Genomic DNA, 27,412 nt, shown 5'->3' with positions numbered 1-27,412 from the left:
ACTCACTTTTAAACAGCTAAACAATCTCCAAGCAAAAATAACAGACCACCAAAGCTCTTTACAGATTCTTTACTTTGACAGATTCACTAAGTTAATTCACAGGGACTGTTTAAGCGGAGAATTTAAACCATAAATCAACCTACCTGCCCTGTGCTCCAGCCTTAAGTCACCTGACCGCCTTTAGCGGCTGAAATAATGGATGCTCAACATACACAGCTCGCCAGAGGTAATAAAAGGAATAATAATAATATATTAAATAGACACGTTTGACTGTGATGGAAGAGAAAACTTTATTTAGAATATTTTAAAGTAAGGACGAGTAATATCAGTTTGGCTATTTTAGCATGCTAGCGTGCTCACAGTGATAACAGCCTAGCATCTTGTGTTAGCAGCCAAGGCCGCAGGGTGGAAACGTTAACTAGGACTGAGTATATTAGAGAACTGGGGATACAATACAGATAGTTAAACAAATACAATATACTTTTCATGTTTGAACAATATAATTATGTACATTGTACTAACATGATAGTATATTGTACAAACATATAAAGTATATGAAAGTTAGAACAATAAACTTTTCACGTTATAACGTGATATACTTCTATTTTTCTTTTGCCTGGGTGGCAGCTCTGCGCTTGCGTAAAATATTGATATAGAAGCGCAGTATGTACTAAATTGTGTTGATTGGCATGTCTGGTTTTTTAAAAAAAAAAAGCCTATGCACATTTAAACGACAGAAGTTGACCCAAAGTGCACAATAACACTCCAGGTCTTCGACAAATCTATTTTCAAAATACACGAAAAGCTGAAAAGTGTGTTTTGTTGTATTATTAATTTTATTGTTGTGGAAAGTATAAATCACAATCATTTCATGGTCATTAAAACGTGTTCAGAAGTGATGACTATTCATCATCTCATAAATCATGACACACTGCTCTTCCCTTCATAAGCTGCCTTTATGGGTTAAAAGAAACAATATTGGCCTTATATTTAATTGGTATGTGATCAATGCCAAAACGTAAGCAGGATTATTGAGGGACATTGGCCTGCAGGATTTTCAGAATAGTACATAAATAGCTGCTGCTTATTATATGTTGCTTGGTAGCTTGATCTATTATAATAGAATTTATCTGCAAAAATAATAAAGCTTTAAGGTAAAGATGCAATAGAAAGTCAAATCCAAAGTGCAGTGAAGTAAATGTACTGTATGTTAAGCCTGGAGTTACCACTTGTGCTCACTAGTAGTACCAGCAGACATCCAGACACAAGATTTTAGATTTTTTTAAATTATTATTTATTTCCCTCAAAACAGGAAAAACTAAACTTGCCTCTACTAAATCATTCATCTATCCAGCAGTTTTTAGATTAAACATAAAAGAAATAATAAATAAACAAAATACAACACAGAGGTTAAATCCTAAATATTCACAGTAGGCTGTGCATTTTAAATGATCACAATCTTTTTCTCAGTAATCCAAATGCACCCCTGTGCGAGGCAAGGCAAATTATTGACTGACTATTCAAAATGTAAGATTTCCATCCATAGCAGATTCATGTGAATCGTAACTGCTGGCAGTCCTGAGCAAGTTGTAAACAAGTGCAAAAATCCTTCAAGTCAAAATAATTCAAGAGCGTTAAGGTTCACCGTGTGATTTCAGTCACATTCATTTTTTTGATTTTGTATAAAGTGCCATTTCTTCACAATTTTATACGAGGATTGCGAATGCTATAAATGAATTATGAAGATCTTAACGTGATACAAAACGTATCCTGGAGCAAAAATTAAACAAAAGTAACAACAACAACAACAACAAAAAACAAAATCCAGGCACCTGTTGGTCAGAGAAAATAAAACATCATTCAAGTAAATTTAACTTCATTTTTAGAGTCGAGGTGACACATCCGAGTGGAGATCAGTGGTTTTCCTTTCGTTTCCACCTGTCGGCCCCCTCTCCTCCGCTCTCTTCTGCGCCATCTGTTCTTTTCTTGGACTTCTTGTGTTTGTGTTTCTTCAGCTCTCCGTCCTGCGGCTGCTCCGGGGTCGCCTGCCTTTTCTCTTTTTTCTGCCTTTTTTGTTTCCTCTCCTTCTCTGTCCTCTTGTCGTCTTTGCTGTTCCCCTGGCTCGCTGACGAGCCGACGCTGCTGCTTCGGCTGCTGAGCATCTCCCCTTCCTCCAGATCCCTCCCTCCACCGAACCAGTTTTCTACTCCATCCACTTTATAATCAGCCTCATGCTCCCACCAGGCACTTCCTCCCTGCACAGCCATCATCCCTCGATTTTCTCTCCCCTCTTTGCCTTCTTTGACGAATTTCTCAGCCTTGTTTGGTTTACGCTCTTCTTTTCCAGCTTTGCTCTGCATTAACCCCAAATGAGGGGAATATCTTTGAGAGTATCCAGGAGATTCAAAGGGGAGCAGGTCTCTGCCTTTACCCCGGCTGTGGGAGTGGTGTGTCCCTGGAGCTCTGTCTTTATTTCGATCACTCCCTGATGAATCTTGGTGGTTACTGTGGTAGTGGCTGTAGTTTTTATCTTTGTATCTGAGATTCAATGATGGGTCTCTGTGTGTTTTCTGTGCATCTTTTTCAGGCAGGTTGGGTTCCCTGCTTATCGTGTTGCTTTCCCTGTTTCTGGCACTGGTGAATTTCTTGCTGGGACAGGATGAACTCTTGTTGCTACCCTGGCTGCCCCCGTATTGCAGATCTGTCCTATCTGCATTGTGTGATGTTGAGAAGGAGTAAAACTGAGAGGAGGTGGGGAGAGAGGCAGTGCGTTTTTGCTCTTTGTCCCCGTCTCTCCCGCTTCCTTCCTCTCTTGTTTGTTCTTTTGACCTTTTCCTCTCTTGTTGCCTCTCCCTCTCTCTGTTCCTCTGCCTGTCCATCTCTCTCCTCGTCTCCCTGCCTGCATCTGCAGACGTGGTGCTTACAGCTCCGTCTTTGCCACTAGAGGGAGCCACACTTCTGTGTGACCAGGAGCAAGCAGAGTCTCTCTCTTTCTCCCTGCCCCTCTCTCCCTGCTGTTCCTCGTCACCCTCGGCTTTGTTGGTCACTGATGGTTGAGGCAGAGTCAAAGAAACACGGTCAGTGTGAACTCTGACTTTTCCTTCATCCTCCTCATTATCTCTCTCCCATGTTGATCGGGGTGCCTGGGAAATAAAAGTAAAAATACAATGTGACTCAGATGTCATGATTTTTTTTTTTTTAAGGGAGTAAGTCATAGTAGCTTAAGCATCATTAGTTAATATTAATCTCTGGCACTCTTCCTCATGTAATCAGTTGTCCTGTCTCCTTCCCTTAACCCACAACTGGTTGTGACAGGTGACTGTTAAAAGGGAGTTTTTCCTTTTTGAGTTTCTTTTTTTTTCACTGCCACCGAGTGCTTGTTCACAGGGGGTTATCTAATTAGGGCTTTCTTTCTACTATTGTAGGGTCTTTACCTTACAGTATGAAGTGCCTTGAGGCAACTCTTGCTGTCATTCAGCACTATATAAATAAAACTGAATTGAGTGACAGAATGGTGGCACAGTGGTTGCCTGATACCAAGATCCTATATGTGAATCCACCATCTGGCCGGGGCCTCACTATGATGAGTTTGTATTCCGGTTCTCCGGCTTCCCCCCGCAGTCCAAAGGCACGCAGTTAGTAGGGTTCTACATTGGTTGGATGGATGAACTTAGGTGGTGGATGCTTATATAACCTCGGCTGACATACACACCTGAACGTGTACCAGCTCCGTCCATCTTTCTTGGGTGTATTTCTCCAACGTTTTCACCACTGTCCTCCTCTGACGACTCTCTTCTTCACGGCTGCCCAACACACATACACAAGATTAAATATCACAGGTAATCTAATAAAAGAAGACATACAGCTGCAACACTAGATCTCTTTAGTCTTTAATTGCATCCTAGGATGTTGTTCTTTAGTCTTTGTAGATCCCTGAGGAGAAAATTACGTCCTGTGTTTTATGTGTTAGGAGCAGTGGGCAGCCACCCTGCAGAGACTAACTCGAGTAACAAGCCAGTGACTCAATTGAAGACCTGAGGAAAATTAAACTAGCATGTTTTAACAGTGAGGAAAATCTGAGATCCAAGAATGCATGTGAATGTTAGACAAGGTGCTTGCTGTGAAGATGTGATAAACAAATAGCAGCTGAGCTGGTGGGAAAAATGAAGATAAATTGATTAAGACTGCAAATTCTGTGCAGCTCTGATAGGAAAATATTTCCCTGACTGTTAAAGACCAATCCAGGGTATTATGTTCTTATATTAGAGGTAAAACAGTGTTGAACTTAATTTACTTGTTAATTATCTAATGTAAAAAACAAACAAAAAACTATAGTAATCTAAATGGCTGTTCAGATACATTTCGGGTTTTCTACCTGCTTCCACTTTTTCCAGTGAAAGCAAATACTGTTGTTCTTCGTTTAGGAACAGTTTAAACTGAATACACACGTTTAGGTTCAGCAGTTGTGTTCAGACAGAAAAAAAGACATGACGATGTCACCACAACTTGTAACAACTTGGTAAGGTCTGAAAATGTACTTTGATCTAGACTTTGAGAAATGCAATCATATTTTATTACCAGATCAGATAAGATAAGATTATTATTTAATCTAAACATTTCTCGGAAAATGCAGCTACAAAGATTAAAATGAAGACAGTTAAGAGAAAAAAAATGAAAGCAGTAATGTTCTGACCTGCCATCACCCAGCTTGGTGTTAGGTCCATCTTGGTGGCCTTCATTTTTGCTCCTTGATGAGCTGAACCTCAATGTACCTTCCTCCCTCGTCATCATCTCGACACCTTCCTTTAGCTCCTCCCTCCACGCTTCTCTGTTTTCTTGCTCCTTCTGCGAGTCTCCCATCTCTTGATCTTTGTCGTCCTCTCTCAAACTCTCTTCTTCCCCCTTTCCTGTCTCACTCTCCTGCACTCCTGTGAGCGCACAGTGCCATAAGTCTAATTCCCCCTCGTCTTCATCGTCTTTTCTTTCTCTGGTGTCTTCCTCCTCTCCTGCCTTCGTTCCTTTATCATCTCTGAAGGTAAATTTGTCCCATGTCAGTCTTTTTTCTCCCTCACCTTGTATCAGTTTGTCTTCAGAACCGTCCTCCTGGTTTCTACTGGATTCCTTTTCATTTAGTTCACCTCTGTTGACCCTCTGCGCCTCCTCTCTATTTTCAGGGTAATTGATGTTTTCCTGCGCCTTCCCTGTAACCTCGTGTTTTCCATTGTTCTCCTCTGTCCTTTTGCCATCCAGGTTGATGTTGATGCTTATCTTCATCTGTGGTTTCACCTTCATCCCTTCCTCCCAGATGTCTTTCGCTGTCAGAGGCCATGTTTTCTTCTCTGACTTCTTCTCCATTTTTTGCTTCTCTTTGTCAAGTGGTTTCAGGAATTCACTAAGACGGTTTTCAGGCTTCTCTGCTGTTTTCGTTTTCAGGTGTTTGCCACTTTGCATCTCACCAGAAAGACTACCATCCCTTTCATTCTTCACCAGATCCTCATTCTTTCTTTTCCTATTCTTCTCTGATCTAGAGTCAGGAGTTTTGCTGCCTCCAGGGTTTTCTTCTCGCTCTTTGCTCGTCCCGTCTAGCTCTTTGTTGGGTTTTGCTTTGTGCTGTCTCTTCCCATCACTAAAGTCTAAATCTTTGCCTCTTTTCCAGCATTCCTCTCCTTCTGAATTGCTTCCTATGAATTTTCTTTCAGGTTGGTCTTGTTTCAGGACAGTTTGGTCTGAATCTTTCTGTACTGGAGTACTATGCTTGCAGGCCTTTGGTTCACTGCTGTGCTTCCTTTTGTCCTTTCTGCTGTCATCTCTAGAGCTTTCAGCATGAGGGGGCGAAGTCTCCTGTCCACTGTCTTCAGGTTGTTTCTTCTTCTTCTTTTGTTCATGTTTCAGTGGGCTCGACTCCTCCAGTTTTTTCAGTGGCTTATTGTCTGTACTCGGTCCTTGCAGTTTCATTTCCATGCTACTCTTTAAAAGCGTGACTTGTTTATGTCTTGACTTCTCATTGCACCTCTCAGTAGATGCTCTTGGCTGAGCTCTGTCTTCAGATGGCGTGGAACGACCGTCACTGGACGACTGAGATGGAGGTGATCGGCTGTCATTAGCCTTATAAGACATAGAGGAACTGCTGTCACTGCATGACTGAGATGGCGTGGAGCGACTCTCGCTTGAAGAATGAGATGGGGGAGAGCGACTGTCACTGGATGACTCCGACGAGGGGGAGCAGCCATCCATCTCAACAGGGCATCTATCTTGTGGTTGATAGCGAGAGTTTAAGCTGGCTTGTGATTGATTTCTGCTTCTGTCTGTGCTCACCCACTGAGGGGGAGGAGGAGGAGGAGGAAGACTGAGTAGGGGAACAGGCAGCTGGTGGAGCTGGTGATAGCTGCTGAAATATTTCTCATACCACTCTTTGTACTCATTCTTCCACTGCAGGTAGCACTCCCTGTCCAGCTCCAGGCTGTTTGCTCGACTTGTGCACGTGTTTCTGGAAATACTGTCCTCAGAGCGTGCCGCTTCCTTCCCTGAGCGTTCTCCCCGCTTCCTGGAGTGGTTGCTGCTTGAAGATGACTTCTTGCTAAGATGGCGACTGTGATGGCGGTCCTTTCTGCCTAATAGAGACTTGGACCTGGAATGACGAGCCCTTCGAGGTGAAGACGACGAGGACGGTGTAGGTGAGCGTTTATAACCGTAGGTATAAGAGCTAGGCTGGCGAGAGCGTGTGTGCAGGTCTCTCTGATGAGAGTAGGGAGAGCGGTGTCTAAAGAAGAAGAAAAAAAGAAAACACAAGACAGTTTTCACTGTATGGAAAATACATGGTTATTGGTTGGTGGGTGTTATTAGGTGGTTGTGGAGGAGTGGGTCGCTCACTAACAAGAAGGCCCCTTCAGTCTGTACCCTTGGGCAAGTTACCCCTGAGGTATGTGTTGGAGTGTGTGTGTGATTATTAGAAGGTGGAAACAATGGACAGCTACAGGTACTCTGGCATTTACCTGAATGACAGACTTGACTGGAGGACCAAGAGTGATGCTGTGAACAGGAAGGGAATGAGCAGACTCTACTTTATGAGAAAGCTCTGATGTTGGAGATCTTCTACCAGCCTGTGGTACTGATAGAAGATCTCCATCATCATCATGAGTGGTACTGCTATTGTCTTCTGCTCTCCACCACAAACAACCCATCTCACCCACTCCAGTCTACACTACTGAAGCAGGGGAGCTCTTCCCTCAAACTAATTCAACCCCACTTCCATAAAGAATGCTTCAGGAAATCATTCCTACTGTTCTCTTAGGTTTATACTGTACATACTATTTTTAATGACATTTGTACTACTCCACATTTGTACTAAATGTTTTTATATTATTTATTTACTCCACAAATGTAATGTGAATTTTCAGGTTTTTAAACATAACAATGCTGTTGGGTTTTTTTTGCTCTGCATTTGTCCTGCATGTTTTTAGTATACAAGTCAGTTTCTGTCAGTCCTGAAGATTTTCAATTCAGGGTGGTGCAAAACAGCAAAATGCAAAATACTGTAAATAACATTTCTGTAAAAGGGCCACAAAATACCTTGATCTGCTTCTGGAGCGAGAGCGAGACTCAGAGCGACTTGAAGAGTGAGAGTAGGAGCAAGAGGCCTTGGTTGTAGAAGACTTTGAATGTGAAGAGGAGCGTCTGTAGCCAGATGCTCTTTGAGGTGACCTGAGTGACAAAAAGTGACATGTAAAGATATAAAATATATATTATGTTCAGTTCATCATGTACATCTATAGAATAGTATAAACATAATGCTGCAAGCAGGTACAGACCTCTCTTTTTTCTTTCTCTGATACTTGTACCACTCCTGGGGAATGAGGCGAGGGATGGGGGAGGTGGTGGTAGTAGAGGAGCAAAGGGATGGGATAGGGGTACCCTGGGGGGCTGGAAGGGTCCAGATGGGTGTGGCAGGTGGGTATCCAGGAGGGTAAGTGCTGTGCGACTGTTGAGCTGATAAGTACGTGTGAAAAAGTGGGGAGGGAAAAAGAGGTGGTGGAGTATTTGAATATGAAGAGGAGGATGATGTGGAGGGGATGGTAGAAAGCTGCTGGGTATTAGATTCAGTCTTTCCTCCAGCGAGACAAACCAAAGATGAAGAAGAGCTATAAGGAAGGTACATGAAAGGTAAAAGATGTCAGTGTTTAAAGAGTGGAAAAAGGAAAATACAAACCCCTAACTCAGAAACACACACTACCGACCTCTCCAAGCTGACTGAGGATTCAGGGTATACTGGGGTTGGACCTGTTGATTCAAAGAAAAAGTGTTTTTTTCCCCTCATTATTTCCTGATTTTAGTGACATTACTGGCATGTGTCTAAACACAAAGTTAACAGTAGGGAATAGATTATCACACACTGATACTGTTTATTAGTCACTCACCTGAGCAGGAGTGTTGATTCTCTTGACTGACGCTACCTGTCAGAGGCTGCTCTGCTGCTGGAGTGTCATCATCCTAAACAGACACAAATGCCACAAGATTTCATTAAAAAACACAAACAAAAAAACGTTATTATTGAGTGAGAATGACTGTTCCTGTATGAATGACCTCACCGGTGTTATGGGCTGTGACGGTGGATCAGTTGGATCTTTGTTTGAAACCTTTCCAGACAGGGCAGCACCTGCTGAGTCACTGCACATCTTTCCTTCAATCTCACTGAGTAAATACATCACAGTCAGCACAACATGATCGCAATCATTTAAATTCACCTCATTCTTACCTCTTTAGCAGCACTGCAAAGCTGTAGCTACAGTGAAATTACTCCTTTTTTTATAAATGGCAGCGCCAGCTATTTTAAAACCCTTTGATTTTAAGTTGGAAATACAGTAGTTAAATTCACAGTTTATCGTTAGACAACGAGCGTTACTTCATTGTCAGGCAACACTAGGAGCTCCCAAACAGCTTTAAGTGTGTTTTCACTGCTGTCTGGCTGGAGTGGGACATCTTCAACATCCTCAAATATTATGAAGATCGTCCACAATGTGGATGTAGAAATACCCATGTAAAAATCAGTGTAATATTATACATACTTCTCAGATATTTCTAGCTGGTTTTCTAGAGGCTGGAGGGATGTGCCTGCTGTGTCATTCTCAGAGGCTGGGTCTGTAGTTGTAGGTTGAACCTCAGAGACTTGAGACTGTGGTGGTGTATTTGCAGTCTTTAGATGATCCAGAAGAGAGTCCTGAACAGGGGGTATACCAAGAAAACATTGCAGAGATCAAAATCCAGTGGAACAAACAAGGGAGCATGAATGCTAAGGAAGATCTTTGTAAAACAGAATCCCAAAGCTTAAATGATTATTCGTAATGATGGCTAATTTACTGGGCTGATCTACAGAATTAAATTAAATTAGATGTTTTTTTTACGATTGCTGTGCCACACATAAGACGAGTTAACTTATAGAGCAAATTAACAGCAAATGGTGAAAAAACAGAGGTATTTTACTCTTGCAACAGAATCAGAATCAGAATCAGAAAGGGTTTATTGCCAGATGTTGAGCAGGTTTACAACATTAGGAAATTGCTGCGGTGCTTCAGTGAAACATACTGTCATAAAAATATAAAAATAAGAATAAGAATTAAAAGTGCTAAGTGGATAGATATATACATGATATATACATGAGTGCAGGTGGTGATCAGTGCCAAACATGGAATGATGCAGTGAACACAGCGTAGGGTCATGTGTTAGTGGTGGGAACAGTCATATGGTTATTGTTCATGTGTCCGACAGCAGAGGGGAAGAAACTGTTCTTATGGCGAGAGGTTCTGGTGCGAATGGACCGGAGCCTCCTGCCTGAGGGGAGCAGGTCAAACAGACTGTGTCCAGGGTGAGAAGGGTCAGCTGAGATCCGAGCTGCACGCCGCAGTGTCCAGCAGTAGAAAACAAAGTTTTCTTAGTTTTTAGTAACTTTCTAAGTTTACCACAAATAGATCTTAATTGAATCGAGTCCTCATCAGCTCTGTCGCTCTCTTTGTATTTTGTCTCTCAGGTTAAATACCTTTTGGACAGCTTTTTATTGCTTGTTAACATAAGTGCAATAAAACTTAATATGCTGTTGTGAACTTTATTACCATTGTTTTCTCAACAATTTCTTCTTGTGTGCTACACTCCTTATACGATACAGTGCACACACAAAACTAGAAACCGGGTAAGAAGAAACTATCATGACTGCAAATTAAAGGAAACTGCAAAAGTTTTAAAAATGATTTTAGTCATAAATATGAATTTAGCATTTCATATTCTTTTCATTTGTCCCTTTAAAAAAATAAAGTTAAGGGATGATGTTAAATCAAGTCTAATGTTGCCTCTTCTTTACAGTGAGAAAGGTTATTAATTTAATAATAGTACTGGAACTTCTTTTCAGTAGATACCCAAAGCTGAGGTGTCTGTATCAACATCAGGCCTGAGAAAGTTGGATCACTGCACCTCAATTTGGGAAACATTTCATCAAAGCCAATAAACAAAACCAATAATTTACAATAGAGGAATATAGTACATTAGGACTGTGCGACATGGCAAAATATATCAAGTGATGATATTAAAATGTCTATTGTTCCTTTAGATGACGCTTTGCAATAGTCACCCCGGCACCACAGGAAGGACCAGCCAAAAAACATCCAGGTTCTCATTCCTAAACGAGGGGCTAGAGCCATCAGGTGCTCAAAATAAATCTCAGAAGAAGAACAGTGACCATTACAACTTATATTTGTAAATATATAGAAGCTCTTATATGACTGCGTGGGGTCATTTAGTGTGTGTTGCTACAGGTTAACATAAGGCTGATATTGATATGTTAAAAAGTACTTTTGATTTGGTTATTATCTAAAATATTCACTGAATTTACAGAAAATGCACTATACTGTGATTTATATCATTATCAGGATAACAGATGACTTATATCAGGATATGAGACATGTGTACATGCATGTTTCTTCTTTGGGCAAATACAGAATGTTGCAGAGACCTACCAAAGGTCTTACCCTGAAAAGAAAACAGTAATTATATTATTTGCAGGTTCTTTATTTTTCCTGCCTGCCAGATGAAACATATTATTAAAAGGCTCACCTGCTGGCTTTGGGATGACTGCTGAGGTTTCTGTGGCTGGCTCTGCATGGGCAGAGGGGGCGGGGTAGGGACAGAGGGGGCTGGAGTTAGATTTTGAGACTGGGATGTGGCTGGTTTTCTTTTCAAGCTTTTGTCTTGTCCTTGTTCTTTCTTAAAACTGTTGACAGCCTGTGGTGGGAGAAAAATGGATGGAGAGCAAAGTGAATGCTGAATACTGAATCTTCTGGTGTGACGTTACAGATCAACAATACAACATTAACTGTACCTTGAAAAAGAAAGCATTATTACAAACATTTAATCTATAATATATAATTATTATCACTGTCAATTCACCTGTCTGAGAAATTTATTGGCTATCAAGGTGTCAGGAGAGACTTCTAATTGTTCGCAGGTGGGACAGATATGGTACTCTGATTCCAACAAGGCAGTGCGAATACCTGAGTGAGAGAAAAGGAGATTAAAGAGCAACCAGAGCACTGTTTATTTGTACAATAATGTGACACAGTCCTACAGTTTGAAGCAGTGCCGTGCTTTCACTGTCGAGAGTACAGACTGTACATGCACTTGTGTTTCTGCTGCTTTTGGTAGGCAATATTTGCACATTTTTGCTGAATCTGCGATACACTTAAACATTTCTACAATTTTGTACTTTGTGTAATTAAATTTTTGAGTTAGTAAGAACTGGATATATAGATATATTAGGTTCAGGTGATTAGATGTTTAAACTATTAATTTATCTTATGTGTGTGTAGCAGACACTCACATTCATCACAGTAGCTGTTTCCACAGCAGGGTATGACCACGGCATCAGCCAGCAGTTCATTACAGAGCAGACAGAGGAGCTCGCCAGGTATGGGATCATCCTGGTCTTCAGACTCGGGCTCCTGTGCAAGGAAGGGAGGTTTCTCCTTCTTGCCAATAGCATATGCCTCTCTATGGACAGAAAAAAGTACATGCACATTTACTTTTGTGTCCAACCCACTGTCATTATTGCACTTTTCTGTTGCGCTGTCTTATGTTTGTATCGTTCTGTTCTGTCTGGTGTTGCACTGTCTTTGTTTTGAGGTTTTTTTTGCAATTCCTGCAAATTTTTTTTCACACTTGCACTTTATGTAGTCCTGTGTTGTCTTTTATATGTAGCACCATTGTCTTGGAGGAATGTTGTCTCGCTTCAATGTGTACTGTACTGCTGCACATGGTTGAAATGACAATAAAGCCTCTTGACTTTTATTTATTAACAGGATGCTTTTAACTAGATTTACTTCAACTGGGTACCTTTAAGAGAAGGCTGTTAATTTGACATTTGACTTAAAAAATGGCTACTAATAAGCCAAAAGTATAGAGCATGGACTGAAACGGAGGATATCTATCTATCTATCTATCTATCTATCTATCTATCTATCTATCTATCTATCTATATAAAATACAGCTCTCTTTCAAATAACGACTCGTTACAACAGTGGTATGCAGAAGAGCATCTCTGAATGCACAACATATCCAACCTACCTGCCACTCCTGTCAGCTGAGAACATGAAACTGAGACCAAAGTTCACACAAGCTAACCCAAATTATAAAATGGAAGGCTGGAAAAATGTTCCCTGTTCTGATGAGTCTTGATTTCTGCAGCAACATTTGAATGACAGGGTCAGACCTTAAACTTAACAGCTTGAAAGCTGCCTTGTACAAACAGTTCAGGGTGGTGGTGTAATGCTGTGGGGGATATTTTCTTGGCACACTTTGGGCCACTTAGTATTAAGTGAGCTTTGTTTAAGTATAGTTGCTTTGTTCCATATTATTGCTGACCATGTCTGTCATGACCGCAGTGAACCCATTTTTTGATGGCTTCTTCCAGTAGGATAATCCACCTTGTCACAAAGCTCAAATGAACTTAAACAGTTTTCTTAGCCATGACAATGAGCTCACACAATCCAGTAAAACACCTCTGGCATGTGGTCAAACAGCAGATTCACATCATGGAAGTGCAGTCGACTGATCTGCAACCTAATGTGATGCTGTCATGTCAACGTGGACAAATCTCTGAGGAATGTTTCCAGTACCTGGTTCAATCTATGCCACGGAAAAAGTGTAAGAAAAAGTGTAAATAAATGTATTTCTTAACTGTCAAACAAAAGAAACATTAATAAACACACACAGTAACACTTTAATTAACACTCACGCATCTATGGCAGGGATTGCATAGCGCCCACAGTTGGTCAGCTTGGCGCCTTTAATGTTGGGATCATCCACTTCGACCATGAAGGAACGTGGGATGCCCGTGCTCTTCTTTATCCTCACAGGTGCCTCAGAGTTTTTATCCTGCTGTCAAAGACAGAAACATCTACATTTAAAGGCACACATTCCAGCTTTATATTTAAAAATAATAATTTCTTGTCTGGTAGACTAGCTTTGCATGATTGATATGTTAAATAAATCCTCAGCCATGAATCCTCTAGCTGAAACAAGATACTCTGATTGCCTCATCCTTGCAAACTGAAGGTTTGAAAAGCAGATGGGTGAAGCTTTTGTGCTCACAGCCAGAGGTATCTCAGTGAGATGACCATATTAGGATAACTCGCTGACGTAATATGGAGCCAATAGAAAAGAAACTGCACATGTGCTTATCTCATTATCTGGAACCTTGGCCGTTTTTAATATGTTGGCTAAATAATAAATATAACAAAAATCCAGGAAAAGCATTACAGATATCTGAAGTACACGTGAATACGCAAACACTATCAGGACTCAAAGAAATGATACATTTCTACATTCTTTACTCACCCAGGTTTATTTTTCAATTCACGATTTGTACAAGTAGCTAAGTCACTTAACAGATACATTATGGCCTTACCCCGCTGGAAGGACAGTTCCTGATGTGGTGTCCTGGATTTCCACAGCGATAACAGGTGTAATTCGCAGAAAGGACATTGCTGGGTTTTGTGTTTAAACTGGAGAATAATAGGAAGAGCCGAGTGAGAATGTGTAATGTAAAAAAGGACATCAACCAATAAAGAAGGAAGACGTAAAGAGAGATATGAGAACATGAGAGGAGTTTAAGAGATGGAAACTCGACAGTGTGAGGATACATGACTCACTTCATGGGGTCATAGATGGACTGATTTATCATAACTTTGATCTTATCCTCCTCTGATGCATCCACATCAACCAGGTTAGCCATCTGCATCTAAATGCATGACGCGCAGCATACACAAAGACGTCGGGTGAGGATCAGTGTTCAGCTTGGACTGAAGCATGTAAACCAAGATAAACGTGCATAACAGAAATAGAAAATAGCATTACCTTGGAGAAAAAGGACAGGGCTCTTGTCGAACTGTGATCATCCATCTGTTAGAATTAAACACAAAAAAGTTTCATAAAAGTAATCATGACGGCCGCCCCCGGTTACCCAGCTCGTGGAAAAACATTAAAATTGTTTATCCAAAAATGTCTGAAAATAAAGTTTGAGGTTTGACATACAAGCATACACAAAACAAGACATTTGAGCTACAAACCTTTACCCCAAACTGGGCTAAACCACAATTCAAAGTTTCAGTTGTTACTTTCAGTTTGTTTTACGAATTCACAAGTGTCATTTAAATGAACATAAAATTTGCATCAGCATCCATCTGTGATTTTCAGTGTGACTGATCACTGTCCACACAGCTCACACTGCATTTCTCCAAACTCTTGAATTTAAAATGTAAAGAAAACTTTACAAATGATCCTGGGAATGTACACTTGTCCAGCCAGCGTTTTTCTGTCTAAGCATCTATTTATGTTATCCTCCTCTACTGTGCTGGAACAGAGGAGCAAAGAAAGAAATCCAAACTGTGTGTGTGATAGAGGCCGTGAATTTTTGGACAGGAAAAACCTGTTTAACAGGTTCTGGTTTAGTAGCCTTTAAATGGAAACACTGTAGAAACACGCATGCAGAAACACACATGGCCCCAAGAGGATTAATCCTGTGAGCTTTACCAGCTTGAAACTGAGACTTTTTGCTAAGACCAGAATGTCTCTATTGGACTGTTGTGAAAGTTTTTTTTGCAGCTTTTAGAGCTGTAACTGCTTTAATGAATCTTTAGCCTCATGTAGATCAGTAGTTTGATTTGTACAAATATTTGGCTGATAGGCCAGAAAGCATGCCAAATAGGTATATTAAACTAAGATAAAGATAAAACATCCCTGAAGTGAGCCTTTAGCTGAAGCTCCTACTATGCAGAGAAATTAAATACACCAGCATGGGAGTATACTCATTACTTCAAAAAGATATGCAACATTCCCCCCCCAAAAAATGGCACATACAGCACACATATGACTCAATGTTCAACATTATGAAGGTCAAAAGATGGTACTCTGAAACATCCGTTTCGCTCTGATATCATCATTTAAGCATGTCAGCTGTAATAATTTATACCCAAGTTATGTTATACAGGAGCTGCTGATATGAAGGGGGGGGGGGGGGCGGTAGTTCAGTAGGTAGAGTGGTGGCCCCATGATCGGAAGGTCGGGGGTTCGACTCAACTGAACGGCTACCCTGAGGTACCCCTGAGCAAGGTACCGTCCCTACACACTGCTCCCTGGGCGCTGCATTGGTGGCTGCCCACTGCTTCACTGGGTGAATGGGTTAAATGCAGAGGAACTATTTCCCTATGGGGACTAACACATACACATTAAGAAGTGTTGTGGCTACAATTCTTTGTTAATGTAACACATTTTCGTAAACATCTAAAAAGTCCAAATTCACACTTACAATGTAATTTATAGCTAAAGCCGCCACTTAATCCTTAAAGTTAATGACACATTTAAAATGCAGCATGCAAGTTAAAAAGAAACACCTCCTGACTGAACTACATGATATTGTTAATGTGAATTTCAGGTGATGTCTTTTTGGTCTGCAGCTCTCTGTCTCTACAGCTTTGATTCCCAATACCAGTATTGTGCAAGCCGCCCAGCACGAGGAATCCAGTATAAAATGGGTGGAGTGGCCCTATAAGCTTGTTAAATGGCCAGTGATTCCATTGTCTTTTCTCTGTGTAGAAGTGTGTATTAGCGTCACTCTTCACAGTGAAGAAACATACTCAGTACATAACACAGCTTGATATAAATAACTTTATTGGTAGAAAAAAACAAAAAAAACCAACACAAAATTAAAAAGTCTGTCCAAGTCAGTCCAACAGACTCAAAAGACTAAGAAGAGTGGCAGACACTTCTCCTACTGAGAAACCAAAGAGAGAAATCAGGTCAGTGCACACCAGTTAAGACTGCAGCAAGTGAAAGCTTGACTTTACCATCTTTAACTGAATTACACACAAGACCGCACTATAGTGTTTTAGAATGAAATACTTACAATGCACAGCTTGGTCCCTGAGGAATGAGCTCCTTTTGTTCTTGTTATAGATCAGAGACTAAGCCTTTTTAGCTGTTGCTTTAGCAGTCGATGGCATTTATTACTTAAAGGCGTGTAACATGACATGGCTATACAACTCTAAATCTGCATATTTCTTTACTTAAAGGGTGTCTTCTAATAACGCTGTCCATTACACCAAGGGAGTGATTTCAATTATGGTGGTTCTAAATGAATCACATTATAAATACTCAGTAAGAATTTGAAACTTTACAGCAGCCTGATAAATTAAAGTTATGCAGTATTTGCCCAGAATTGATAGAATTTAGACCATAAAAAGTGCAAAAGTGGCTTCTGGATGAGGCACAACTGGGCAGTGCCAGCATCATTAAACAGTTGGGTTTATCAGCTGTGAATAGCTGGCCTACATGATAATGTTTGACCCACCCGCGCAGCTCCACCTCCCACAGACAGATACTGAACAATCTTCAACAATAGACGCTGACTGGTGACACAGCAGCTTGATAACATAACAGTTGAGAATATTTATTTAATAAAAGTGAGCACATACGACCTGTTTAATTGTAAACTTTTTTCTTTTTAAATGTTTTTTTTAAAAAACTTTTTTTAGTCAGTTATCTTCAAGCACTTAAATTGTTATACTGCGATTGTAAAATACATGATTCCCATCAGCTTTGATCCATTTAGTCTGCTTAATTAAAGAAAACGATGCATGTCACGTGTATTCTATGTATTATTATTCTTTGTTATAAAATGCAGCATGCCATTTTTAAAAGACACAGCCTTAAAAAAAAAAAAAAAGTGCGTGTTTTGTGGAGCTGAAGGCAAAGTGCTGTGGGATGTGGTTTGGCTACATACTGCTCTGCTGGCTCCAAAGGCGTGGTGAAGCTGGACCTCTGATCGCTCACTGAAAAACAACAAAAAAACATTTTTAAACCTCCTCTACGACGGTGTGAGGCACAGATTTTTTTTTCCCCTGACAGAAGTCAGTTGTCCATATCCAAACAGTCTTTGATGTGAATTAAAGAGCACTTTTAAAAGCTGCTTCAGTGAAAGTGATGGATAATGAAATCTACAACGGAGTGCTTTCTTTTGTTCAGAAAAGTGCAGACAAAGCAGGCAAATCAGGTTACAGCAGTGTGCATTAAACAAATCAAGACGATATCTTCCTGCAGTGACCTTAAAATAAGATTTCTGTGTTTTTCCATACAGAGCATTACCTGCCGAGGTGCACAGCAGGGACAGTAGCACACAGACATAATTTTATATATCAAGAACAACAATCCTGAAAGCTGCCTACTTGATTTGCCTACTCACACTGCTGAAGCTCCACATTGGCCTAAAAACAAACAGAACAGGAATGCAGAGTTTGTCCCCTGTGATTACATTGGAAATACCCCAAGAAGGCAGTTCTTGATGTCCACTCAACGCAAAGGGCAATTTCTGAAATGCCAGCAAAGCACATGGGCACCTGTGAACAACTAGCAAAACTGAAAAGGCTGAATATTTTCTGTCTCTGAGAGACACATTGGGAGCGTTAACACACTCAGAAGAGTGCATCAGAAGAGCTAATACAAAGGTACATAGAGGCTGAAGTTCAGTTCTTATGTTGTTTAGATCTGATGGAACAGAAAACAGTGAATCACGTCAGAGCTTGAATGATTCATAGGTCAGCATTAAGGGGCTTACCAAAGCAAAACCACGCCTCTAAGAATGATCAAGGATGAGGACTGGACTGAAAATGAGTAAAAAAAAGCAGCCAATGTCCAAAGAAAAGCAGTGAAAGACTTTCAGAAAGCCTTGAATTATTGCTGAACACCACTTTAAATTAAATAAATAAATAAAAGTCTGGCTCCTGGGAAGTAAAATATACAGAAATGACAAGATTTGGGAAAGTGTTATATGAAATGAATAAGCGTCTTGAGGCAACTGTTGTGATATGGCGCTATATAAATAAAATCAAATTGAAATTTAATTGAAAGATGTCAACATTGACAATTATTTCGTTTGAAAATATCCTCATATTGAATTAACAACAAAATGTTTACACAAAGTTAGAACTGGGACATTTTTTAAGTCTCTGGGAACTATTAACCTGCATTTGTACACGCAGCAATGAACCACATGCTCAACAATAGTTTTCTTGAGCACATGCAGTCAGTTCCACTCCCTCGTCTAGAGATTTTGCTAGATTACAAAAATCTTTTAATTACATTAATTACAGCAGGTGACAAAATCCTAAATTTTTTTTGTACATCTTATGTTGAGAAATACTGTTGAGAACACTATTGGCCAAAGCATAGCACACCTTTCATTACAGAATATTTTCTAAATTAGATACACTTGATATTTGTTTGGACAATGTTGAATAAAAACAAGGTATGAATGATCACTGCAGTCTGTTTTTATTTACATTTTAAAAAGTGTCCAAGCTCTTTTTAGAAACATAATTAAGAATGATTGTGATTTATTGTTGTTTTTTTGTTCGTGTGTTATTGCTTTGAGGATAAACAAGTCCCCTCATGCAGGTGGAGAGCTCATTTTCTGCTTTTAATCTTGTTGGCAGTGTTACGCCACCAATTAGCCCTAATTCCTCTCACCAGTCTGTAGGGTGCTGACACGGCTAGTCACATGACCGCCAGTCTGTTCCAGCGAGGTCCTGCTTTCCAAGCATAAAACCCACAACACTGCTGGTTCTACTGCGTAAACCTGACCAGTGATTTGGGTAACCACTGAGTTTGTCACCATGTAGTTTCCTCAGAGTATTTTCTCATGGTCATGTCATGCAAAATCCTCAAAACTGAAATGGCCTCTACCAGCAAACCAGTGCTTTTCATGAACCACAGCAAAAGCTTTACAGTCAATGACAAAATACAGCAAATTAAGATAATTTTTCTTATTAAAATTATGTTTTTTGGGGTCAAGGTAGACTCTTATTAGCTTAACTGAATCTTTAGCTAGTATCCACTGCTACCCCTGGCTCTTGATAAGTCCTCTTGCAGTGAAATCTCAAAACTGTAGGTAAAGCTTTGGATTCCAGGTTGTAGCTTGCTGAGGCAGGGTGGAGCCTTTGCTATGGCAGGGACTAATAACAGTGCAGGAAATCAGATGGCAACTCCAAAAATATAGACTCACTTGTTGTGGGTCTTGCTGCTCGAGCTGGGGATCCGTCTGACGATGACAGATGAACCTTTGGGGATCAGACTGTCACTGTCAGTGTACTCTGAGAGGGAGAGATGAAGATAGTGAGGCTTTAAGGGTAATGATTAGCTCACCAGAAAGAATCTTAACTGGAATCTTAAAAAAAGAAAGAAGATAAAGAGCATAAGATTAGGTCTCAACTTGACTGACAAGCCCAATAGGTAATAATGTAAAGTCTAATGTAAAGTGCTGGGATTGCAACAAAGATAGACTTATCCATTTGTGAAAAATGTCTGTCTCAGCAGTCAGCTTCCCCAGGTGACATTTTGTCTGACCAAAACACCATAATCCAAAGATTTTCATTTATCATACTACCACCACACTACCACAAAAGATACCCTTTAAAAAAAACAAAGACAAACAAAACTAAACAAACTACCCATAATTCCAAACGCCTCCACCCACCAGGAGCAGGTGAACTGGAGAATACGGTCCTGGGTCAGTATCCCATACAAACTGGCTTGAGGTGTTGTGACAAAGACAAAGTCCACCCAAGACGTTGATATAAATTAAAAATAATTTATTAAACACATTTTAATTTTCTGTTCTTTTCCAGCATTGAGCCCTCATAACTTCATGAAAAGCTTCTGATTGCTTGATGACATGCTCTGTTACCTGAGCCACAGCCGCCCCACAATAACCAAACATCCCAATGAACTTGTATCACCCTCATGTGCAATATTCACAACAAACCTACTCCATTACACTTATTTGATCCACCCCCATCCTCTTACAAAGTTCATTACATATTTAATCTATTTTTTGGCCATGTTTACTTTTGTTCATGCCACAGTATATGACAGCAAATACTCTAATAGCTCATTCATGTGCATGTGCATCTGGGAGCTCTTAAGCATATGGTAATGAATAAAGAGGTGCTCCTGTTCCACCTTTGCTATTTTTAACTCAGGCTTCCCCTGAGACTTGCACATGCACTGACAGGGCTCACCCACCACCACCGTCAGGCCTCACGATTAAAAGCACGAGGCGTAAAAGCGGCAGGAATGTAGCCCATTCATTAGGCCCTTTTGTCCTAGCTTGACTTTTCTGGACCCCCCACTCCCTGCACTGTTTAACCTGAAAGAGGTGACGCAACGCTTACCTCTGTCTCCAAACAGCTGTGATAGCAGGACCACGCGCTTTCCGACAAAGTTGAAGACGTTGACTTCAGTTTAAACAAGCTCGTTACCAGTGCACACATGTTTTATTACCTTCTTTGGTCTGCGCGTTTGTGATCTGCAGGTCGCAGTCTCCGGCTCGGAGCTTCTCCCTGCCCATGATCTGCCTCTTCAGCTCATTCAGCGTGATGTGCACGCCATCAAAAACCACCGTGTCGTAGCTGAGTCTGGAGGAGAATTTATAATGAATGTGAGCCATGATGAGAAAAAAAACTCCCTCAGTCCAAAGTTGACTAAAATCCGACAGCTGACAGCTTTTCTGCGATGCCAGGAAACCTGCACTGTGCCAGTTGCTATGGGACTACAAAGTTAGCTAGCTGACGTTAGCAGCCGGTGCACCGAGCGATAGCGGTTCAGTGCTAACAGGCTGAAGCGTCAATTAACAAGTGCCTCACAAAAAGTGGCTTTTACGGGATGACATGACCCGACGTCTGCTCCGACAGCCGCAGAAATTCAAATAAGAGCGCCTTCAGTCGGTTTCGAGTCTATTTTGAACTTTTATTCGCAATAACGTTGCTCTCGATCTCGAGGAGTTCGCTGACAGAAACCACCAGCTGTTTCCACCAGCAACGGCTCGTCAGCACAGGGCACGCTCCAGCTGATGGCGCGTTCACGTGACACCCCGCAACTTCCGAGCCTCCAACTTTACGCCAGCTCACTCAGCCGTGCGTGGTGATTATAGAGCTAACAAATCGCACATTTTCCTAACGCTTTCAACGCATCCAAATAAAACGCTTCTAATTGCGCAATACCAAAGTGAGTATTGCGCAGATAGCAACGAGGGGAGAAATAGTGCAGCAAACTCTTCGTTTCGTCCGTTAAATCGTTAAGAAAGGCATTTTTAAAAAAAACGAAAAAAAACCCCCATCAAATCACTCTTTGCCGAATGTAGTTATTCTAACCAGTGCATATGTAATTTCACCAATGTCATGTTTTGTTGTTAAATAATTAAACATTTCTTTAATTATAATATTATCTGTAAAATCTTTGCCGTGAGATATCCTGGCACAATTCTTAGTGAGGACAGCGAGAATTTAAGCCTGCTACATCATGTCTAATCATAACTATGTTTTGTAGCTGATGAAGATTGGTTATACCATAACGTTGTAATTTAATAAAATAATAGTAGGCTAAGTGAGACAGTGTCTTGAGGTTAGAATTTAAGATTTGTCTTTTAAAAAAAAAACAAACAAACAAAAAAAACCGCTCCTATGAGCACTTGTCATTCATTTGGGTCTGTCGTGTCTTTCTCAACTAGTTTTGCCATCCAAAATATTTGATTTGATAACTTAAAATCTCGAGTTATTTTCTTAATTTCTAGTTATTTTTTCTGAAATTTGAGATAAAATTGTGGCAGGAACAAGCGTCCATACATTAAAGGGTGAGTCCGTGTTCTTGTTGTTTCTTAGCGTTGAAGGGCTGTTTTTGCCTTGTCACTTGAAGGCAGTATTTGCTTCCTTACAGTGGTCCACATGTTTTTGGCCTAAGGGAGTGTCAAAGGCAGACTCAAATTCCTTTGAAAATTGCACGATCACTTGTCCAATTCTTTTTTCCTTCCTTCTTTTTTAGTTCTTTTTCCTTTCTTCCGTCTTCTTCTTCTTTTCTGTAAACTAGGTCCCCTTTCAACATAACCAATATCTCCATTAAAGAAAAACAAAGAAATAAACAAACAGCAAAAAACAACAACAAGGAAGTAACACAGAGGATGGAATAAAATCACATTATTTATATCAAGTAAGACTACACATCAGGCACCATTGGGTTAGTGTACAGTAATAATCCACTAGAGGGACTCAAAGCACCATTTATGATGCTTTCCTGTTGGCTGAATTTTAGTATGGTGCAGTATGAAGTCAGTCTAAAAGGTTCAGATTTTGACTCATTTGGAGCAACAGTCAAAGTAAAACATGCTTCTTTTTTGCCTCATTTTATTTGTATAAGTCTCCTATTTCAGTTAGTCTAATTTCTGTAATTAGTGACTTTTGGGTTTCCGGCTGTTCTTAGTAGATGGTTAGTAGATGTAAATTTTAAGGTGTTTTTGGCCTGACAGCTCCATATTCAATATCCCTTCTTCAGTGCATCCACTATCCTCTTTGCACTCTTTAACTCCAAACCGCTCACCCTGCGATGTCCCTCTGTCTCCCATAGTGGAGCTCCTTCTTCTCCATCAACACTGTTACAAAAAGCATCACATCTGTAGTGCTCTTTTTCAGCCTGAAGCCACATTTCTGTTCACTGATCGTGACCCATCATCTAAATCTAGTTTCAAAAACTCTTTCCCATGAAGCTCATTAGCTTTAGCCCTCTGTACAACTCTGCACGTCACCCTTCTTTTTGAATATGAGTACCAGTACCTTCATTCTTCAGACATCCTCTAAATGCCCAGGATTGTCTTAGAAATTCCATTCTGGTGAAAAAGTCCATTGCCCTGTCCTTCCCCTCCTTTCCCTGTGTTTGCATGGTCCTGGGTTCGCCAGGATTCCCTGTATTAGCTCTGTGATATACCGGTGAGCAGGGTGTTTCCTGCCTCTGGGCCTGTGACAGCTTTTCCTGAATTGGAAAAGCTGTTAAGAAAATGTCTGGATGTACAGGCTCACTGGCTGGTGACTGCAGTTTCATGTTTAGGGTTCAGCTAATCTTTAAAAAAAAAATCGAAACTAGTTCTGCAGCACTAACAGCAATGATGTTAAATAGGAAGGAGGTGAGGAACCAAGAACTGAGGAAACAAGTATGGCTTAGGAAGCAGGGCCTGTGACATCATCGCCACAGGTTGGTGGCAGGGGACAGCCGTGCACCGACACACAGTGCTGGACTGCAAGCTGATTGGTGGGACTCAGATAAATGAAGGCAGAGAAAGGAGAGATGAGAGAGGAGTGCTTCTGCACTCGGTCCTCTTTCTTCCTTCAGCCTCTCGCTCTGTTCCTTTCTCTCCAGCCTGCTCTGCTCAGAGGAGGGATTTGCCCTATCTTCCCTGGCTTAGCATACCATTGTGAAAGCAGTGGGAGGATGGAGAGATGCAGAAAGAAAAAAGAGGGGGAGAGGATGAAAGGGAAACAGCTGCTGCCTTTAAACTGATGTTCTTCTTATCGTGATATAATACAGGATATGTTCAGTGACTCAGCCATCAAAGAGCTGCTTGGAAACAATTATATCCTCTGCTTTATGTGCGTGTGTGATTATGCATATTTAAATTGTAGGCATATGTTTTATTTAAATATGAATTTGTTTATAGTGTCTGTGTATGGAAATCTATTTCAACTAGAAGAAAAGGAAGCATTAGATGCAATCATCTGCGCCACGACACAAAATTATAGTTAGATACAGTGAATCATCAAAGTATCACAATCAGTACTTTTATTGTTGCTGGAACGCCAGCAGGTTCTAATTTTTCTGTCTGACATACATTATATAGGTTCTTATCACATGTATAATTATGCGTCTGGTCTATAGTAACCATATGGCCGGTCTGTTTATAGGCTGAGATGAAAAGCTGATTGGTAGATAAGTGAGCACTAATGAGACTGAGTGTGCCACCAGCCCTTGTTGACAGTTTAAACACCACTTCTGCGAATTTGAAAAGTACCGTCATCTCATTGTATTATTTCAGATTATTCCTTTCTGGCCTGGTTGTTTAAGTTAAAGCCTTAGAGCAGTGGTGTCAAACATAAGGTCAGAATCGGCCCTGCAAAGACCCACCAGACAGCTTTGGAAAATGTGAATGAGCGCATATAGATTTTAACCTTTCATAAGTTTTACAGCTTTTCCTATCAATAATGATTTCCCCCCATACTACACTAAAGTAATGAAGTTTCACTGGTCCATCCAACGTAAGATCAGTGTGAGCTCTGTGTGGCCCCTGACGTAAAATGAGTTTGACATCCCTGCCTTAGAAGATCCCACTGGTTTGAGCCAGGAAAGCTGTTTGTTGTTGCTTCCAGTCTTTCCTTTATGGAAAACTGTGGTAGATTTCCAAAAGAGATATCTGGTATGAGTCTTTCTAAGCTATCTGTAATTTTTTATTTCGGGGGATAAGCCCAATGAGGAGTCTCTAAATTGTTCAGCTTTAGCTGGTGAACAGTCCAGAACCTAAAGATTTCTAATTCTCTTTACTAAATCAGGAAAAAAGCAGCAATTATTTGCATTGGTTAATTTCTGATTGTTTCCATGGAGTGAATCCGTTGTTACTCATCTGTTTTCTGTATCCTCACTATAAAAGAGGCCCATGCTTTGTGCCTTATTGCAAATGGAGAGAAAGCATACTCTTTGGACCAAAGTGCAAAAAAAGCACCAGTTTCTTCTTTTTTTGCCATCCTCTTTCGTTCCTTGGTATCATTGATTCTCCTAATCGTCCCTCCACCGATATCTTCAACCGTTAATGCGTTCCTCCCCTCCTCCTCTCGCCCTCTTGTCTTTCTGCTTGAGCAGAACTCACAGCTCTGAGCCTTTTTTCACGCTTCAGATGGCCATAGTGTTACTACACTCAAGCAGCACACACACACACACACACACATACACACACACACACACACACACACACACGTGAACATATGAGGCTGCACTCTTTGTCAGTGACAATGACTCTGAGTGCTCCTCACTCACAGCTTGACCTTCTCTGAAAGCTGAATCGTCTCTCTCTCGAACTCAACATTTACCCACTCAGTCTGCAGCTGAGCGCGAGTTAAAGCTGGATGCCAGTCTATGAACACTGGACTGACATTACATGACTGAGAAAAGCATTTCAGTGGATTGGTAGCCATTATAGCCACATGGCTCTTGGGATGCTAGTGTCAGGACTCTGATGCTTTACACCAAACTGAACCATCTCAGCATTTACTGGAGGAGTTACAACAACCTTTGTTGCAGGCATGCATCTTTGTGATGATCCCCTGACCTATTTCCTCGAGCCACCAGGCTGAAATTTGTGGTTTCGTTTGGGAAATACTGTAAAACAACCTTTCAAGATAATCTTTTGACTTAATCACTGTCAAAATGTCAATTTAATCAATATTTTTTATTTTAAATCAAGTGTTTGCAAAGCTAATCTTTAAATACAAAGATAATGCCATAGGTAAATCCTCTACAAAGCTGCTTGCAGACTCTTATTATGGGCATATAATTGATATTTTTGAGTTCCAGAGTAACATTTGGAACATGGAACACATTACTATACCTACACCTGTCCAACTGCTTGTTAGCACAAATATCTAATCAGCCAATTACATGGCAGGAACTCAGTGTATCCAGGCATGTCAGCCAGGGCAACCTGCTGACGTTCAAAGCAACCATCAGAATGTGGAAGAAAGGTGATTTAAGTGACTTTGAATGTGACATGGTTGTGTCTTTGTTTCTTCTTCACAGTTTGGGCCCTTAGTACCAACTGAGCATGTCCATCCCTTTATAACCAGTGTACCCAATTTATGATGTTGGTTGTCAATAGGAAAACACACCATGTCACAAAACTCAAATCATCTCAAATTGGTTTCTTGAACATGACAATGAGTTCACTGTACTCAAGTGGCCCGGTGTTGCTCCCGGTGTGCCGTATAAAACACAGGATAGAAAATATGAGCTCAAATAACAAGTTTAACAGTGTGGGTTAGGTTAGTTAAATACTCGTCCATGAGTGAATTAACACTCACTCTGTCACTGGATACATGTATCGAGACAGACAAACAGGCAACCAGACAGACAGAGAGATAAATAATTAGGACATCAAAGCTGGCAGCTATTCTCCCTCAGAGCCTCATTCAGTCACAAACAGCTGTTATAGGGGTGCCCAAGTGGGACACAAACATTCACTCACAAACACTCGTACTTGTGTGTGATGTTCGGCACTTGCCTGGAACATTACTAAACAAAAACTTGGTACAGAAACCTTCAGTGTTCAGACAAAAATATATATTTGTCACAAATTTCTGTTTTATTTTTAGGAGGAAAGACACTATTGACTGCCACTGCGCTATGAAATAATCTGATGTGGGGCTCCTGCTGGCAAATGCTCAGTGTCTTTATGAGCTATTAGCATAACGGGGGCATTTTCTGTTATTGGGCTACTGGAGCTGAAGAAAGCAATTACGATAGTAGCATTGTGCTCAGTGGGAGGGTGGAGTTTTAAAACGGAACAGTGTGGCAGTGGGGTAAAATAGCTGAGAGGATCACGAAGGAGGAAAAAAACACTGTGCCAAGATGAAAACAGGAAAAAAGAAAATGCAATAACGAAACATAGGTGACGGTCATAAAATCTCTTTGAAACAGAGGAGATGAGCAGCGTGACAGGCTGACAAAAAGGCTTTGGAGGCAGTTTGGAGGAACAAAAGCAGAGTGGCATTCAATCGTAGTGTGGCACGGAGACTCTCGTAATCCCGTCATCCATTTGAATCGATAAAACCAAGACGTGGAGCGCCATCTCTTGACGTCAGAGTCATGAATATTTATGTGGTGAATCCAAACTCTGTGCTAAAGCCTTCCTCCACGTATTATATACAGTGGGGCAAAAAAGTATTTAGTCAGCCACCGATTGTGCAAGTTCCCCCACTTAAAATGATGACAGAGGTCAGTAATTTGCACCAGAGGT

General features: G+C 40.7%; 1 protein-coding gene across 2 annotated transcripts; it reads right to left on the bottom strand.

The window, feature by feature from the left end:
* Positions 1 to 707: 707 nt before the first annotated feature.
* LOC102313826 (E3 ubiquitin-protein ligase RBBP6) lies at positions 708 to 21,550 on the bottom strand. 2 transcript variants are annotated; one of them, XM_005943603.3, is made up of 19 exons: positions 20,872 to 21,550; positions 19,595 to 19,682; positions 17,318 to 17,366; positions 14,395 to 14,439; positions 14,190 to 14,278; positions 13,946 to 14,042; positions 13,274 to 13,413; positions 11,861 to 12,030; positions 11,431 to 11,534; positions 11,098 to 11,265; positions 9,063 to 9,214; positions 8,586 to 8,688; positions 8,415 to 8,487; positions 8,235 to 8,277; positions 7,809 to 8,138; positions 7,570 to 7,701; positions 4,694 to 6,760; positions 3,713 to 3,803; positions 708 to 3,143 (listed from the first exon to the last, which is right to left on the bottom strand). In XM_005943603.3, the coding sequence occupies exons 1-19, from the start codon at positions 21,035 to 21,037 to the stop codon at positions 1,914 to 1,916; spliced, it is 5,337 nt and encodes a 1,778-aa protein (XP_005943665.1). In that variant the 5' UTR covers positions 21,038 to 21,550; the 3' UTR covers positions 708 to 1,913. The 2 variants fall into 2 exon arrangements, with proteins under 2 accessions (XP_005943665.1, XP_005943663.1); XM_005943601.3 differs by having other exon boundaries at positions 13,274 to 13,416; positions 20,872 to 21,549.
* Positions 21,551 to 27,412: the final 5,862 nt, after the last annotated feature.

This window comes from Haplochromis burtoni, unplaced genomic scaffold (genome assembly GCF_018398535.1).
Source record: "Haplochromis burtoni strain Fernald_Lab_line unplaced genomic scaffold, NCSU_Asbu1 Contig_379, whole genome shotgun sequence".
Taxonomy (NCBI): domain Eukaryota; kingdom Metazoa; phylum Chordata; class Actinopteri; order Cichliformes; family Cichlidae; genus Haplochromis; species Haplochromis burtoni.
This window is presented reverse-complemented; position numbering and strand designations above follow the sequence as displayed.

What these genes read in the sequence shown, in the direction of transcription:
- LOC102313826 (XM_005943601.3), bottom strand. Translation starts at nt 21,037, where the DNA reads ATGGCTCACATTCATTATAAATTCTCCTCCAGACTCAGCTACGACACG. An exon ending in CCAATAAATTTCTCAGACAG is followed by an intron (nt 11,266 to 11,430) that starts GTGAATTGACAG and finishes CTCCCACCACAG; the next exon opens with GCTGTCAACAGTTTTAAGAA. An exon ending in ACCAAGCTGGGTGATGGCAG is followed by an intron (nt 3,804 to 4,693) that starts GTCAGAACATTA and finishes TGTGTTGGGCAG; the next exon opens with CCGTGAAGAAGAGAGTCGTC.